Raw genomic sequence first — 16,786 nt, 5'->3', positions numbered from 1 at the left:
GCCTTTAACCAAATCTTTAACCTTGATGAGCAACCATATTTCTTCAATATAATGAGTAGAGGCAGTCTGGGATAGAAAATATGTCTTTGGAGGTGATGAACAGGATTTTGTCACGTTGGACTTGCTTCAGAAGTTAGTGAAGGGCTCAAGTGCACTGATTATAAAGCAGTCCTCTGGAGCCGTGGGTCTGCAGCCCTTTGCCTTCCGGATAGAGAAATCTATGTTAGATAAAGAAATCAAACTGCAATAGAAGTTTGCTGAGTAATCTGTTCATAGTCCTGTTGGTTTGTGGCTTCTCGAAGGAACACATGTTGTGGGAGCTCTGTGTTTCACAGAAGCCTGCTGGGGCCTCTCCTGTGGCAAGGCTGGCACTGAAGGGTGTTGCTTTCTTCAGTGCCCGATACTCTTATTCAGTAAGAAAACTAAACCATTCTCTTCACATGAATGGGTGGGAGAACGGGAAAGAAAAATAACTTCCTCTTTGAGTCTTTGTCTTTTCATCCATGTCTCTTGGAAGAAAATAATGATGAGTTAAGAATAGGCATGAACTTTTATGTTTTCATCCACCCTGTGTTTTGATCATGCGCTGTCAGCCTTTCTCATCAACATGTTTTGAAATGGTTTTAGATTGCGTTGTATTTAAACCTGCAGTTTCTCGCTTATTCTTGGTGTAGGACATCTGTCATTGTTTCATTGTTCACTTCAATGAAGGTTCCCTTCTTATGATCAGATAATTTTTTTTTTCTTCCCCGAGTGCATTCTTGCCCTGGTAATTAGTATCCCACACTATAAAGTGAAAAGGCTGTTGTTTATTTAAAATTGTATACAAAGAAATACATGGTAAAGTGAAACTACTTGAAGTATTCATATGAGAATAAATGAATTCTTTAAAGCATCAGTCTGTTACATGAACATCAGTAGCTGTTATCCCACTACATCCAGTTCAAGCTTGCAACTGTTTGAGTATTTCCAGTTTTAGCTCCCCTCGGGAGAGGTGATTAGAAGTCAGCTTGGTTTTAAGGTGACTGTTTAACTAACATGACAGTGTGAATTTGTTTCTTTCTGTCTAGTCACAGGATGTAAGATATAGGTTACTGTGTAAATGGTGTCTGTGTTATCCCCGATATTAGCACCCTTGCAGCACTGTTTGTGTAGCTGCAGCAGATGGCCAGGCTGAAAGCCCAAGGAGATGGATCGGAGTGGAAGGCATCAAAGCGGGCACAGACTGTGCTTGTGCTACGATGAGATACCAGAGGATAAATATAACTTCAGCCCAGTGTTAGAGTAACTTCTGATCTTTTTTTCCTAGTGTATCCAATCAGCACATGCATACTATGTAAAGAACACGAAGCAATAATCTGATTTAGAGTATATATGGATATCTTAAGGACCTAGTAGAGGTATTACCAAAATAATAAATGCATATTAATACTTAATGTGTTCAATGTTTCTTCCACTGATTTCATGAGATAAAAGGTATTACTCCCATCTCACAGCCAGTGGAAGAAAAGGAGGAAGAAATTACTTGCCTTATGTTGTGCTATGAATTGCTGGTTGAATTTGGTTGAGGTACTGGAAGCCACAGTGTTAGGATCAGTCCTGTAACCTTGTTAAACACTGTAAAAGCCAACTTGTCTTTTGTCATAATTGGTGTTTCAGTGACCGATGGGATCTAGAGCCATCTGTACTTGGGCTCGCTAGTTGAAGTCTGGCCCAGGGAGACACCACTGAGCTGGCAGTGGGGTGTGGTTCGGACTCCACGAGAAGATGAGCTCTTCCTCTTGGTCTGAAGTCTGAACTGTGCACGTGTCACAGGAACACCAGCCATAACACTCAAAATTGACTTATTTTTGACAGTGTTTAATAAAGAATGAATAAGTGGAGAAAATTCAAGCTACTGTTGCTACTAGGACAATGCTTTTCTCTGTGAGGTGTGTTGATGATGTCATCTGATAAAGCCTGTATTTCTCTTTCACAAATTCACTTCATGGGCATTCAGGAGATACACGAAAACCTCAAAGGTCTCTCCGTGCTTTCTCTTACTTTCTCTCTTCATCTTTCAGGATAGAATAGGCCTGTCTTGGTGTGCACCTAACAGACTTAGACCTTAATCTGTTCAGAAGCTGGGCAGGCTCGGGAAGGACTTGCTTTCTCCTTAACTACTGGCTGGGTAATTGCCAACTGATAATTGTGTGAGATGTCACTCGTGTTTGTAAAAGGCTGGCTAATACTGAACTATTTTTTCAGTCAGCGGGTGGCAGGGATGATAGGATTAATGAAACTGCATCCTATCTAACACCTCTTTTTTTTTTTTTTTTAACACTACATGGCTTAGAGGAATTAAAAGTGGAGTTCATAGCCATGTTCACATTAGAAGCTCTGAGTGGTTCTTGCAGAGTTCCTTAAGCTTTAATCATAGTGATAAGGATCTTACATGACCCTCTGATAAGTAGAATATGAAATCCTTTCAACAGCAGCACCGCACAAAGTAGGTATTAGCTTTGTGCGTTTAAGCGTGAAAATGTGTAGCGGTTAAAGAATTTTCTTCCCAAATATTCCTGAAATTGATCAGAGCTAATGATGCTAGTAGGACCAGTGTGCTGGTCATAGCTAGTTAAGATGCATGATTAGCAATCCCATGATCCAAGTAAAAATTGGAATACCTTAAGTTTTTGAAGCTGCAGATTGTATAGTAATTGAAGGAAAAACAGTGATGTGTAAATGTGACCATAGGAGAAAGCGAATATTGTAGCAGCAGCTGTGGAATGAAGTATAACAAACATAGCTGTGCTAATTTTACTTACTTGTTTTTATTCATATCTGCAATTCAACATTTCACTCATTTTTATCTGTTAGACTATAAGATCCCTCATTTGTTTAGGGCTCAGTTACAGTGGATATTTCAGTAAAGTCCCCAGTTTATCATGCATGTAATGAACTGATTTTATTTTAACGGCTTTTTCAGGTTGATATAAAAAGAGAAAATAACATTGTTAATCTGTCTGACTAAACCTAGTTAAACCTCAACTGATCAAAAGTGGGAACTGAAATGCCTACTCCATTTTGGGTACTTTTTGTTGCTATTGGAAAGAGAATGGCAGTGTGGAAAAGTGTAGGCATGTAGGTAGAAATCTTTACTTTTACATTGTTTACATTATTTTTACAGTATTCAAGGGGCATAGGTTTCCAACCATTCTGGCTGATCCAGTGTATTGTAGTAAGATAAGAATATAAAAATGGAAAGTTGATGCCTTCTTGCCTTTAACTGCTGAAACTTTGGAAATGTAAGTAGATAATTCTTGGATACCTGTGATGGATTTGTGGACCTTTATTTTAGAGGGAAAAATGTACTCAAAGATGTTGCTTTTTCTCAGTGATAAAGTGATGGGAAAAAAAGACTAATACATGTGTGAAAGCTGATGCCTCTTTCCAACTTCAGTTGTTCTTTTGTTTCTTAGGTCTGTCAGGCCCTGTATGTGTATATTAGGGTGTTCATGACAGTACTCTAACTTTGCAAGAAAATTACTTTCCTGATTGTTTGGCTTTCTCTTGTTTCAGAACCGAGAGCTCCAGATTATGAGAAAGTTGGATCATTGTAACATTGTCCGATTGCGTTATTTCTTCTACTCTAGTGGAGAGAAGGTAAGAATGAAAAACAATTATGTGTCTCCTGGTAACCATCTGGGCTATAACTGAACTGTTTGAATTTCTAGACACAAGAGCATGAAGATGGTAGATGTGATAACCTTGAGAAAAATATTATAGTGATGCCCAACAGATCATGTTGAAGCATATCTTTTTCAGCATGGAAGTGTGTGATCCATGAGGAGTAGTGTTATTACTACTAGCACAAGAGCATAACGGATTCAGATACACACCATCTCTTTCTTCATTTAGTGAAGCACAGCCAGGTTTCCTTTGCACATTCTAGAACTACCTTTCTATACGTGCAGATACGTTTCCTAGGATTCAGTGTTAAGCATTCTACATTTAAAACACTTTGATTTTTCCCAGACCCAGTCTTTGTATGATTACGTCCTCCTTCCTTGGGCATCTGTTCCATGTACAAGCCAAGTCTCAAAGTCCAGAGGGAAAAATAACGTATGAGCACATGACTGTAGCATTTGTCAGAACGCTTCTGCTTCAGAAGGTGCAAATAGCTGGATTTAATAAACCTCAAGAAGTTGACACTGTCATTTGTGTTTTCTTTCAGTCTACTTATAAAAGTTCCTTGTTTTTTTTTTTAAGAAAAGACATTACAAGGTTTTGTTCTATTGTGAATTTATAACAGCTTCCATATGTACCTATGAGCATTTTGCAAATCATAGGAAAATTCAGAATGAAGTGAACCTGAAGGTGGTGTATAGTCCAACCTCATGCTTAAAGCAGAGTCGTCCATGAAGTAAAAAAAAAAAAAGTCTTTCTGGTCCATGTTGGAGTTAACATAAGCTTTGAGGTGGGGAAATGGGCTAGATGACCTTCCGAATTTCCTGTGATCTTTTATATATAGTTCTAAGTATTTATAGAAATTATATGATAATTTATATAGAATGTTATGATGTTTCATTTTTAGAGCAGATTACATCCTTAGTTGTCTTCAGATCCCAGTACACATGTCCACAGTGCTGTAGATGACTGTATACGGGAGCTGATGGCTGCCTGAAGGCTATTGACTGCTGCCACCACAAAGCGGGTCAGCAGAATGGGAGAGGCAGCCCCACCCCCTTCACGGTCTTTGTAGCAAGCGAATGAGCAGATATCTCCAGGAGAAGTTGTTGGTGGCAGGTTGCTTCAGCTTTATGCAGTGCACAGAGGAATAGTTGGAGGAGCTCTGTTACCTCCCTGAGAGGTGCCTGGGGGGCACTGGCCCTGTACCTTGCCCCTACCTATGGAAAGCCTGCAAAACCACTTTGCAAGAATCAATGAGAAATGTGATTTAGTTTTTTAACTATTTGTTTTGATCAGCCCTTTCCCTTCCTTCCCCCTGTCTGATGATAGTAATTATTTCCAGTGTTACATGGCCATTGCTGTTTTGTTATTAGTGCAGTGTAGTTCTTTAAACTATCTTATGCTCATTTAGTATCTAACCTTCATCAACATGAGTACAAGATGGGAAGTACTGTGAATGAGGTCTTGGTTTGGGCTTTTTTGTTTGTTTTTTTGAGCAGCTTGAAACTTGGTTGAGAGTGAAGTAGAATTTCATGAGACAAGCAGAAGACAACTGCCTTACCTAACGACTTTCAAAAACCTGCAAAGAGTGGGGGTGTTAAAACTTCCCAGAGAACTGTTTTGGGAGTCTTTGTGTAACAGTAGCTTGAGTAAAGCTCTCTTGGAAATCTTTAACTTGAAATTGAGCTTGAGAGTGGATTTTCCACTTTGCTTTTTCAACTCCACATGGCTGGTTCTTGGCAATGCTAGTTTTGTTTTTAAAAATGTGGTCTCTGTCCATGACCAGTGAATCTTAATGCTTCAGTGAGAAGTTTTACTTTCACGTTAATTTCTGCTCTTCTCTCTTCATGCCTCTGCTCTGGGTGTTGGTGATTTCCAGTGCTATCCAGTTGCAAAATGGGACAAATGTGAACCAGTCCCTAGGGCAAAGGTGCAGCCAGCAGAACATCAGGGTGATGTTGCAATTCAGGTTGCGAGGTCTCTTTGCGGTTCAATATAAAATGATACATTATTGCCTTGCAAGTATTTCCATGTAGGTGGCAGCATGTGCAGAGAACTGTGTATGAGTTTGGTGGCTACTGTTTGGGAAAAGCTCCAGAGAGCAGGAAGTTGATGTCCTGAAGCTCATCTGGGGAGGAAGAATAATGTTTCTTCTCATGTTTTTGTCAGTTTGGGAAGCAATAACATCTTTTCCTCCATATCACTCTCATAATCAAGCTGTCTCTTTGGTCAGGAGGGGAAAAAGGAGAAAAGTGTAAGGTCCCATTTGGTAACCAGAAAGGACATATAGAAGCAGTTGCAGATTTAAATGCTATCTAGGTACCCAGGGCTTTATATAAAGTGATTCTTGAAGCCAAGTCAAATGGGAAGAGTAAGGTAAAAATCCAAGGAATGTACAGCAGAAGATGAGGTGGCATTGTGATGAGTGGGGCTTGCAATTGTTGTCTGTCTTTATGAAGAACTTAACAATCCACTGCCATAGCCTGTGTTCAGGCTAATTAACTCAAGTCTAGCAGTGATGGGAAAATTTCAGAGATAACTATTATACTGCAGATCCCTTTAATGAAATAGTTCACCAATGAACTTAATTTTGATCCCTGTATATCAAGCATTTTCTTGCATGAAGGTTTTCATGCTGTGATCTGTTCCAGCTTGAGTGTTCCTTAAACTTCTCCCTTCTTTCCTGGTGCTTGACACCAGTGTCTCTAAGCCCAGAGACTTTTCTTTCTTTGTTTTTTTGGCCAATATCTAAGAAGCTTAAGTGTATCTCAGCTTAGAGGTACCTCAACGGATTTCTTCAAATCCAGTCAGACTAGCATTCTTTGAAAGCCATGTGCCTAATAGCCATTTTAATTACTAGGTGTTTTGGCACTGCCAACCTTTAAACTGGCTTTATTGTAGCAACACGGGCGGGTTAATTCTTGATTAGAAAACTGAAAACAACAGAAAATAGCATCAAATAGAAAAACAATTCTAAATAACACTTGCTCACAAGACTATTCCTTAGTTTCATCAAAGTCATAGCTAGTTTGTAGAGAGTTGGAGCTCCCTGTTAACTTTTTCTAGGAGCAATCCATGGAACAGGTTGAAGGGTCTGAGCTCCCTGTCTTTGTTTTTCTTTTCAATGAACTCTTTTTATGTCTCCCATTCCCTTAAACTACCTTCCCACTTTTGCCAAAAGTAATCCAGCCGTAGCAGCGTGGAAATCTTGTATCAATCTTGTGGCTTTGACTGATATTTTTTTTTTTTCCCCTCCCTGTTTTTCTGTGACTGGGTGACTCCTCCTTGTCTGAGCATCTTTGAATTTGTATTGCCTTTATATAGGTATACCCTATCTAGGAAGGGGCTGTGGGTTGTGTGTTTGTATATATGCACATAAATGCATGCAAACACATATATTTATACCTTTGTGTGTGTGTATATACATAAACATTGTTCTGAGTACTATGTATTAATCATGTTTAAGAAAGCTCCAAGAGCATGCAATATACGTTAATATGACAATTGACAGGCTTGGCATTCATGTTGTTTCTAGAAACTATTTCCTCCTTGGTTCATTCTTTTTCTAAGTGTATGGGTGTTTGTCAGACCTGTTGGCTAATCCAGTTTTTTCAGAAGACTCTTCCTTAATGGATTTGCCAGAGTTGATTCTGATTTGCTTTTTTTCTGAGGCTATATGAGATCTGATAGCAGGGCACTGCTTTCATAGTTGTAATTTGCTTTTCAGTAGTCCGAAGTGTGTAATTTTAACTGGTGGAATGAACCAGAGGGAAAGGAGAAACAACCAAATAGTTGGCTGAGTTGTGTATGGAAGATTCTCTTGGTGGAAGTAGTCACAAGTCTTTTCCATGCTTTATTTCTGTGATTTGTGGGTTTCTGGATAATCCATGGAGAAAATGGACAGGATTATAGGGCTAGGCAACTTTGCTGTGTTTGTTAGTTTTGGTTTTTTTTGCCTCAGGATATAGTCTTAAACAAGGTTCCTGGTTTGTGTGTCAGCTTGCCACTGGGAGATTGGACTGTGTTAGGAATGTTTACGGTTTTGGTTTCATTTTTGCTACTTTTCCTTAATTTCAGGGACTGCCTTGCATTTTAGCATGATATAGAAATGTAAACATTGATTTACTGAAGCAGAGGGAGATGGTCTTGCTGCCTGTCCTTCTTAGCTTAATTCTGCGAAGAACCTTTTGAGCTGTGTTCCAAGGAAGGCTGGACATGGACATACTGAATAATCCCTTTGGCTGCTTTGCTGAGAGTATTCCACGATGTCTTATAGCATAACTTAACTTCTTAAATCAGTGGCTGCTGAGTAAAATTATTCAGCTGTGTAAAACCTGAAATGAGTTTCTAATCGCTCCCCCCACTTTTTTTTTCTTCTCTATTTCTGGTTTAGATCTTCCTTTGTGGTGTTTCATAACTGTCAGGTTTTCTGATGTGGATGTTTTTGAGTGTTGAAGAGTCTGATTGATCCATATCTGTGCCCAAAAGAGGAAGAGAAGTCACTGGAGAGGTTTTTTTTGTTTGTTTTTTGTTTGGTTGGTTGGTTTTTTGTTTGTTTTTTGTTTGGTTTTTTTGTTTGTTTGGTTTGGTTTGGGTTTGTTTTGTTTTGTTTGTTTGGTTGGTTGTTTTTTTGGTTTTTTTTCGCCTGCATCAAATCTTAGTAAAGTAAATGTAGTTTTTGTTGAGTAATTGCATTTCTGGTTATATAACTTTTTTTTTCCCTCTTTAAGGTGGCTTGGTATTCAGAGGAGTCAAAGAAAGCTTATGTAGAAGCACAGAGAGATCACAAATGGGCAATAATAGCTGACTCTTTTTTGGAGGTTGAGCTGGTCCTTCCGCATGCTCTAGTTGATTTCTAGTCTTATTTAACCTTAGCTGTAAGGGCATGCAGCCAAAAGTCCATGCAGACTCAGGATGGAAATTTACACTCGTAGACTTAGACTGAGACTTAAAATAAACGTGAAGCAGATACATGCTGAGCTGCATTGACAAGCTGCTGTGCGCTATCTCACATGCACTTCAGCAGCAGTATATTCGACTGCAATGGAGAAATTTGGAAGAAGGGAGCAACTGGCTGATTTGCAAGTTTGGGCTTTGCTGAACAGTTGGTGTTTCTCAAGGTTCATATCCCTGTTATGGAGAAATATCCTTCACCTGCAAAGAGGCACGAACATCATTGTCCTTTCTTGCAGGAGTGTTCAGATGAGTCCTCATGTAAGGACCGTGCATTCTGTTCCCTGTTAAAATGAAGTACTTGTACCTGAACCATTTGGTTTCTTAATTGAACTTGTGGGGTTTTGTGTGGGTTTTTTTTGTGTGTGTTTTTAAAAATGTTCTTGCACGAAAAGTTCAATTAACAGAGCCTTGAGCCCAATTTCGAATTGACAGAGCCTATGTGAATGTTTTGCACCAGCCTAGTAATGTGCTGACGGGCCATCGCCGGAGACGAATTTAATCGCTACAATCCGTTTAATCCTTGGCAGATCTGCTGTGCTGTCAACAAAGGAGCAATTAATGCCAATTATGAGGAGTTTTGTGATGTTGGTATCTCTGTAGTCCTTGCCTGAGGCCTGCCAAGCTCATTTCAAAAAGGGCACCAGTCATCAGATAATGATTATCAGTTACTGCTGTTAGGGCTCACAACATGCTGGGAATTTCCTTAGTTGTAGTTATGAGCAGTCTGCGCTTTTGAGTAGGTTGTGTTAATGGAAATAGCAATTTTGTCTGCCTGCGGTAGAGCTTTGTAAGAGCGGAGTAGGCAACAGTAGCTAGAACCTCTATTTAGTAGAGGAGTGCAGTGGCAATGGGACACTCCATGGTTTCTCTCTAGACCAGAGGAACCGTCCACTACATCTGGTTATAGCTACTCTTGTGTTCTCAAGTCATTCCTCTACCAGCTCTGGCCACTGCTCTCATCTTTCCATGTTGGATAGCCATTGGGAAGGCAGCTTGTGTTGTTTGTCCTGAGGCAGGCGTATAGTTTGAACTGTTATTGTGTATTACTTGCCTAGTTTGCAGTTGTGGATATATTCAGAAATTTCCACTTGGTCTGGAAGATAGTGTATAGGCGAAAAATAAGTTCTCCAAAGATTCTGCTTTTCATTTTCATGGTAAGGTATGCAGGACAGCCCAGTGATCCCAATGTTATCTGTTAATTTTCATCTTCAAACAGAATTATTACCAGCTTATATGGCACTGTCCCTGCTTGGGAGCTCTGGTTCAAATATGCAAAGATCACCTGTGTCAAAGATCACAAATCAATCCCACCTTTTAGATTTTGGGCAACTGTTTCCAACTTTGTGGAAATATTTCTCCTTAAAAGTACAGCTAAAAGCGTAAGGACTTCACAGGGCATAAAATTAAACGAGAATCAGCAGGGATTCCCAAAATTCTCTTAATGAGTGAACCTTTTTCTTTACTGTAGTCTCCCTTTAGAGGGGAAAACTATGACAGGAAAGTATTTTTTATGAAGGGGAAAGGCTTAGTGCATCACCTAAGAACATAGACTCTTTCAGTGGCCAAAGGTAAAAAAAGGAAACAAACTGTCTTAGAACAAAACCCAGGAAAATTCTTAAATCTGAATTATATTGGGAGGCCGGACTTCTCCCTTCTGCCTACATGCAACCATCACAGCTGACCCAGCTGGCAGTTCCTACCTGCATCAGACTGTTACATCGAAGAGTAATGAGCAATATAGAAAAATTTGGTAAGTTTTGACAAGTAGGTGTAGGAACAGAAGTCTTGGGACAGATCTCAGTTCTCAAGCTCAGTCATGAACAGTGAGGGCATAGGAAAAGATGTATTTTGCCTAATATTTGCAGTACTAATAGAAAGTATTGGTATCTTTCTCAACACTGAAGTTGTCTTCAACTGCTCTTACCCCCCTAGAGTTATCTGTGTGAAACTGCAGCTAGGCTTACTTTATGTTGGTGGCAGCCACAGCTCTGTTTTGAAATAGTTGTGGTTGTAAACTGCAAGTTAAAACAGGCATAGGTGGCCACTGGATGTCACCATTCCTTCATACGAATAAGGTCAGCTACAGCATTTCTTGCAATTTCAAATTTTTCCAGTGTATCATGGCTACTCAGTGGTTAGAGTAGGAATGCTGCAAATTCTTGCTTTGTCTTTGAAGTTGTGTCTAAATTCTGTCTTTGATGTATTATGTCAGCCTTGAAAATAAGAGAAGGAAGGCGGGTCTCTAGTGCTTGATAAGGAGGTACATAGCATGTACTGGTTGTAGCTTTAAGAAAACATAAAATAACCTTTTTTGAATCTAGGGCAAAAACTATGTGACTTTGAACTTTGTATGTTGTCTAAATCAAGATGGCTAAACCTGTGTGAAGAGCAAATCTCACCTCATGCTGATACTCCAGTGTTTAAATAACGTACTGTGAAAGAAGGTATCATCCACGTGAAATGCTAAAATCCATTTTCTTGCTTTCCAACTCAAGTTAAATCCTTCAGAGCTTTTTGGCAGAACCCTTCTGTAGTTGCCATCCTGTCAGTAATAGCTCTGTGTGTAGCACCTACCTCTGAAACATAATTGGTGGGGTGCTGTTATATAGTGAAGAAACATGATCCCCTAGAGTAAACTAACTGGCTTATTTACCTTGTATAGCCTCAATGCTGGTGCCCTGGGATAATTTCAATAAGGAGAAGTGCATTTTGGAGTCATAGACCTTAATTTTAGGTTTAGAGCTTGTCTGTGTCCTTTTTGCTTCAATAGGCAGGTAAAGTGAGTTTCTTCAGAGTGCAGTTCCATATTTGTTTCTCCAAACACATAGTAACAAACTCCTTTATTGTTCGTCTCCTCCCAGTTGTGCTCATACAGCTCATCACATGGGGTCTGTTATGATCCATCTGAAAACCAGCTCAATTAAAACATCAGTGATTTTAAGGGGGGGAGAGGAAGAGAGGGAATATAAAAGCAGAAAAAGCACACCAGAACCACTACTGCACTGTTACTGATCTGCCAGGAGATAAAAACTGAAATGACCATGTTAGTAGCTTTTTCAGAATGCTGATTGGTAAATTTAGTCACCCTAGAAGAAAGAACACCCAGAATAGTTTCTTAACCTTTTTATCATGGTACATGATGCCCAGAGAATTTTTCCTTAGATTCCAGGCAGGACTGACAGTTTAGGAGAACTTCTGACATCTTGCTAGATGCTGGCGTTCTCTTCAGATTACACCCTGTGATTTTTTTCCTTTTGCCCTCAGTCTTGTGTTCGGCATCTATGTGACCTCCCTTGCTTCTATCATTCTGTTGGTGGTAAATAGTCACAGTCCAACTGTTTCTCCTGATGTTGATCGCATTTTTATACATGCACGCTTTAAATTAAAAAATAATGAAGGCCCATAGAAACTACTCAGGATTAACTTGGAGTTTGTCGATGCAGGGGAGGATCATAGAGAAGGAGTATTGGTTGTTTTGTGGTGGCTCATTTTGGAGCAGTGTTTGTCAGCTGAGGGTTTATCTGCCAAGTGACAAAAAGCAGCTTCTAGAATTAGGCAATTGCGGGTACATGAGCTGCATTGCTAAAGTCAAAACCCTAATTAAATACATTGATCCTGTATTTCAGCATTTGACCTCCTACCCTCTCCCTTTTTTATTTTAAAGAGTACACAGTCATAACCTTAGCAGCAAGCACAGGAGAACGTGGACGCATATAAACATTCACCTGTGGAGGAAAACTAATAATCTATTTAATCCCAGTGTCTGTAAGGAGAAGTGAGTTATTCAGTGACATCTTGTTTGCTTTCTGTAATTTATACAATGCAGTCTCTTCTGGACTTTTCCTGTTCTCTGTAGAGGTGTTTCAGAGGTGCTCCTGACACTTAGGTTACCTTGATTTCTTCCCAGCCCAGCAATTTTGAAACAGCAGTGTGGAAACAAGTCACATGTGGAATACATGGTGAGGTTTGAAAAAGGCTTCCAGTAATGGAAAGATAAGCCTTGATCCTCCTGCTTGATCCTCAAGCAGTTGCCCTCATTTGGCAAGCCCTTTGAGCTAACAGTTTTCTATTGCAATACATCTGGGTCACTGGAAAAATATGTGTTTAGGAGAAACGCGTGAGGTAGGCAATCCAAGTTACATCATCCTCTGAGCTTGTCAGGCCATGACTGCTTTCTAACTCATCCCGAATCTTGTTTGGGGGAATCCAGGTAACTTGAATGTTATTTTCATCCAACTCACGCTCACACAGACAGACAAGGGCTCTTGAACAGTGTATTCTGAGTGTTTTATCAGATTTGAACCAGGTGACATCAGGAGGAGGTGGGTCAGAACACTCAAACCATTAGTCATTTAGAGTATTTCTCAAGTGTCAGTTGCTTGTGGTAGGAGTGGAATATGTAGTTGCTTATATAGCCAACACCACAAGCCTTGCCTTTATGGTTTCATATTAAGGGTCTGGCTACATCAAGTGATACATCAAAACTTGTTTGTTGGCTGGAGGAAGGGTGTTCGTGTGCCTTCATGTTCTAGGGAATAGTGTGATACGCATTTCCACAGGAGCAATACCACACAAAATCCATGTTGTTTGCTCAAGTGTTGTGGATAGCATCAAAACTCATAAGCATTGATAGGTGAGTACAAAACCCACATCTCTGACTCATTTGTGCTTGTGTCATGTCATGCCATTGAATTAGCCTCTTTTCCAACAGAACACAAAACAAAAAAAATAAAACTGAGAAGAGAAAAGCAAGAGTTCTGTAATTCTCAAAATCCAATGTTTTGAAGCAGCATAGACAGGATTTAGTGATCTTATGTGTTGTTTTGTGTCTCCTTTTGAAATCACTGTGATTTTGTTACTACTCACTTTTTTCCTGTCTCTCACATCTCTCATGTGAGTCTTTTTGATACATGGAACATGAACCCTTGAATGAAAGTAACCAACCTCAGTAACTGTACTCTGTACACTGACTTCTTACCAGTAAGACTTTCTCATCTTCCAAGAGACAGGCATTCAACATACTCATCAGGTTATATCTACACTGAATCAAATCGAATTCATCTTCATGAGACTGTTTTCTTTCTTGGTATACAGGTTACCTTACCAGGCATAAGTTAACTTTCATTTTTCAGGACATGTATTTTCTCTACTGGAAGTACAGAACTAATACCTTGAAAACTCTGACCTAAGAAGAGGTAGTGGTGGATTTTTACTGGCTTGAAGTTGAGAGCAAGGGAAATAAGAGCTTCTCTTGTTGCAGAAGGGAAAGTGCTGAAATATAAGAACATCATTTTCTTGGATACATTCGCACATCTGGTGTTTCCTCTGCACTGGTGGTAGTTGTCCATCCTCAACCATTTCAAAAAGTTTGTTCTCCAGCTTGGTCCCCAGATTCCTTCATGTTGTTACCCAGTTCCTGGGATAACACTGGGAGAGGCATCAGCCTGGGCTGGGGTTTGGTGACAGCTGCTTCTTGTCTGTGTTGCATAAATACCATAAGAGCAGATACAAGTTTGTGGGCCATTGGCATTTGTTTAGTGCTGGTGCTATTACTGCTGTCATTTAAGCAATGACATTAAAAAAGAGCATCTTTTTGTAGGGAAGAGTGATGTAGGCTGGGCCTTGGAAGGTGACTTGTTCTATTAGGAGGTATTGGTAAGAGCTCTTAAAATGTCCTGAAAATAAAAGCATTTATTAGCAAAAATGGTGAACAGAGATCCTGAATTCTGAGTCTTTAACAATGCACAAAAACAGCAGTTCATTGTGTATGGAAGGTGCATATTTCTGTGTGTGTTACCATGTACCATTTCTTTACTTGTTGGAGACTGCTGCTCTTTGCTGGGGCAGGACAGAAACAGGTAAGTAAAACAGAGCACTGTGAGAGTTACACACCCCATTCCATGATTGAAGTGATGTGTTAAGTCACAGTAATATTGTTGAATTGCTGTAGCTAAATGAAACCTGTTTTGGGGTATTAACACAGATAGCCAGTGAACCTGCTGGCAAGGGACTCCAGTTGAAGACTTGGGTGTTCCCTACTTTTTCCGTCCATATTTTCTTTCTCTATAGAAAGATCGAGCTGTTAATACAGCAAACATGGGAGAGGTTGCTTCTGATTAATTCACCTAGCTTTCAAATATAACTTCTCAGGTTGATATAGTGTATTATACCCACCCCTCAACATTAAATGTATTCACAGTTCTGATAGGATTTGCACAGAAGACTGCATTGAAATATCAGAAGACTCTTTAAGACCTGTTTTACTGCTGAAAATTCTCAATTCCACGATTAGGCACTATGTGATTGTAGTACTGTCATTTAATTCCTCTTTGTTCCTTCTCTCCTTTGCTAATATATTCTGTAATAAAGTACCTTATTAAAAAGCTACTTTTGTTGTTTCTCTGTTACATTCATGGACCTCTAACCTGATCCTAGATATTAAAAGCAGTACTGGAGTCTGGTTTTGGCTTGTTCTGTTGTGCCATGAATAGGTTCACATCTTTAATTTGGAGATAACTGGGACATCAAAATACACATGAACTGAATGGTTGCAAACGTTAACACACTGACTTACTCTCAATAAATGGTTAATACGTATTATTAATCCTGTAATAGTTAGCAATTCAGTAAGATCAAAGTAACATTTCTAAAAGATGCGGCGTTTTTAAAATTTTTAATGGATGTGTTGTTTTGGGGAAGTGACTTTAGGACTTCTACATTTGCAATTCTTGGGTTTTGGCAGGTAAGGGACTAATGAGTTAATAGACTGCTTTATATAATGATGCATATGTCATCTTGAAATATCTCCTAATGAAAATATTGACTGGAAAGAACTGTTGCATCATTGTCACCATTTAGAATCAAAAAATGCCTTATGTTGGAGACCGTATTCATTACTGTGACTTTAAACAAGTGTTAGTGCACAAGTGCAAAACCTGAAGGAAAACTAGTAGCATAGCAGTTCACACTCCACTAAGACTGTACTTAAAATGCCCACAGCTTTCTCATCTTGTTGGCTTCTATGAATGCTATAATTGTACTTCAAACTTGAAATCCATTGCTGATTTTTTTTCTTCTTCTCTGTTCTTTTTCAGAAAGATGAGGTGTACCTCAACTTGGTGCTGGACTATGTTCCTGAAACAGTATACAGAGTTGCCAGACATTATAGTCGGGCCAAACAGACACTCCCTATGATTTATGTCAAGGTAGGTAACTGACAGATGTGGTTAGATGAAGAAGAATACTATAGGAACAGACTTTGTAGATGCCTCTTTACTGACATAATTCATCTTCTGGAATTTTTAGGAGCACATACCTCTTGAGGCAATTTAAAAAAAAGAGAATTATTATTTGTTATGGCAAAGGAAGAATAGAGGCTAGAGGCTTAAAACAATCACTCCTGATTTCTCACTTTACAAATTTCTTGTAATAGGTGGAGGAGACCAAGCTGGGGGAGTGTTTTGTTTTTGAAGCATCTTAGGTACAGGCTGACACCAGCCAGACTAGCAGCTTCAGTTTCCTGATGTGTTGAAGACACAATAGTACAAAGGTCAGGAACTCAAAGAGGATGTCAGGAAGAATAATGTTCTCTTATCTGTTATCTTCCCCTTTTCCTGCCATATGAGTAAGAGTTCATGTGCTTCTGTTGTGGGCATGAAAAGCATATTTTTTTTTCCCCACTTGGAGCTCTTGTGTTGAAGACCTACATGGTGTAAGATGCTTGTGTACACACTGTAGCCTCAAAACCTGAACTAAGTTGTCTGCATCTTTTGTCATCTTTTATGAAGCGGTTAAAATGAATAAAATTTCTTCTTTTTTTGTCAAATATGGGACCCATTTGGGTCTTGTAGTTCCATTTCATATATTGTGGTGACCACAATCCACACACGAGTGAATGATCGTGCTTTCACATGACAAAAACTTGTTAATGTGGCATCCAGGTAACATTAAATAGAAATCAGCAAGAAATATTCCTGATTTGTATTGGTTTCTCCAAATCCCTCTTTAAAAGCATAATGCTTAATGTGAGGGATAGGCTTAAAACCAAAACAACAAAAACACAAGCAAAAACCACCTTTAATTTGATTGAAAGAAGGTGGAAGTTATTAAGAAGAAAACTACAAATAGTAATTATTCCAATAACAAAGTGTTATGCCATAAC

The 16,786-nt window shown here is 39.2% G+C and overlaps 1 protein-coding gene across 2 annotated transcripts in view; it reads left to right on the top strand.

Moving 5' to 3' along the window:
- GSK3B (glycogen synthase kinase 3 beta) overlaps nt 1-16,786 on the top strand; it is a 152,098-nt gene that overhangs the window by 80,124 nt on the left and 55,188 nt on the right. For both annotated transcript variants that reach the window (XM_065852550.2, XM_065852539.2), the window contains exons 3-4: nt 3,559-3,642; nt 15,720-15,830. In XM_065852550.2, the coding sequence (XP_065708622.1) occupies nt 3,559-3,642; nt 15,720-15,830 (195 nt within the window). The remainder of the gene's footprint in view (nt 1-3,558; nt 3,643-15,719; nt 15,831-16,786) is intronic.

The sequence above is a fragment of the Patagioenas fasciata genome, chromosome 1 (genome assembly GCF_037038585.1).
Source record: "Patagioenas fasciata isolate bPatFas1 chromosome 1, bPatFas1.hap1, whole genome shotgun sequence".
NCBI lineage: Eukaryota > Metazoa > Chordata > Aves > Columbiformes > Columbidae > Patagioenas > Patagioenas fasciata.
This window is presented reverse-complemented; position numbering and strand designations above follow the sequence as displayed.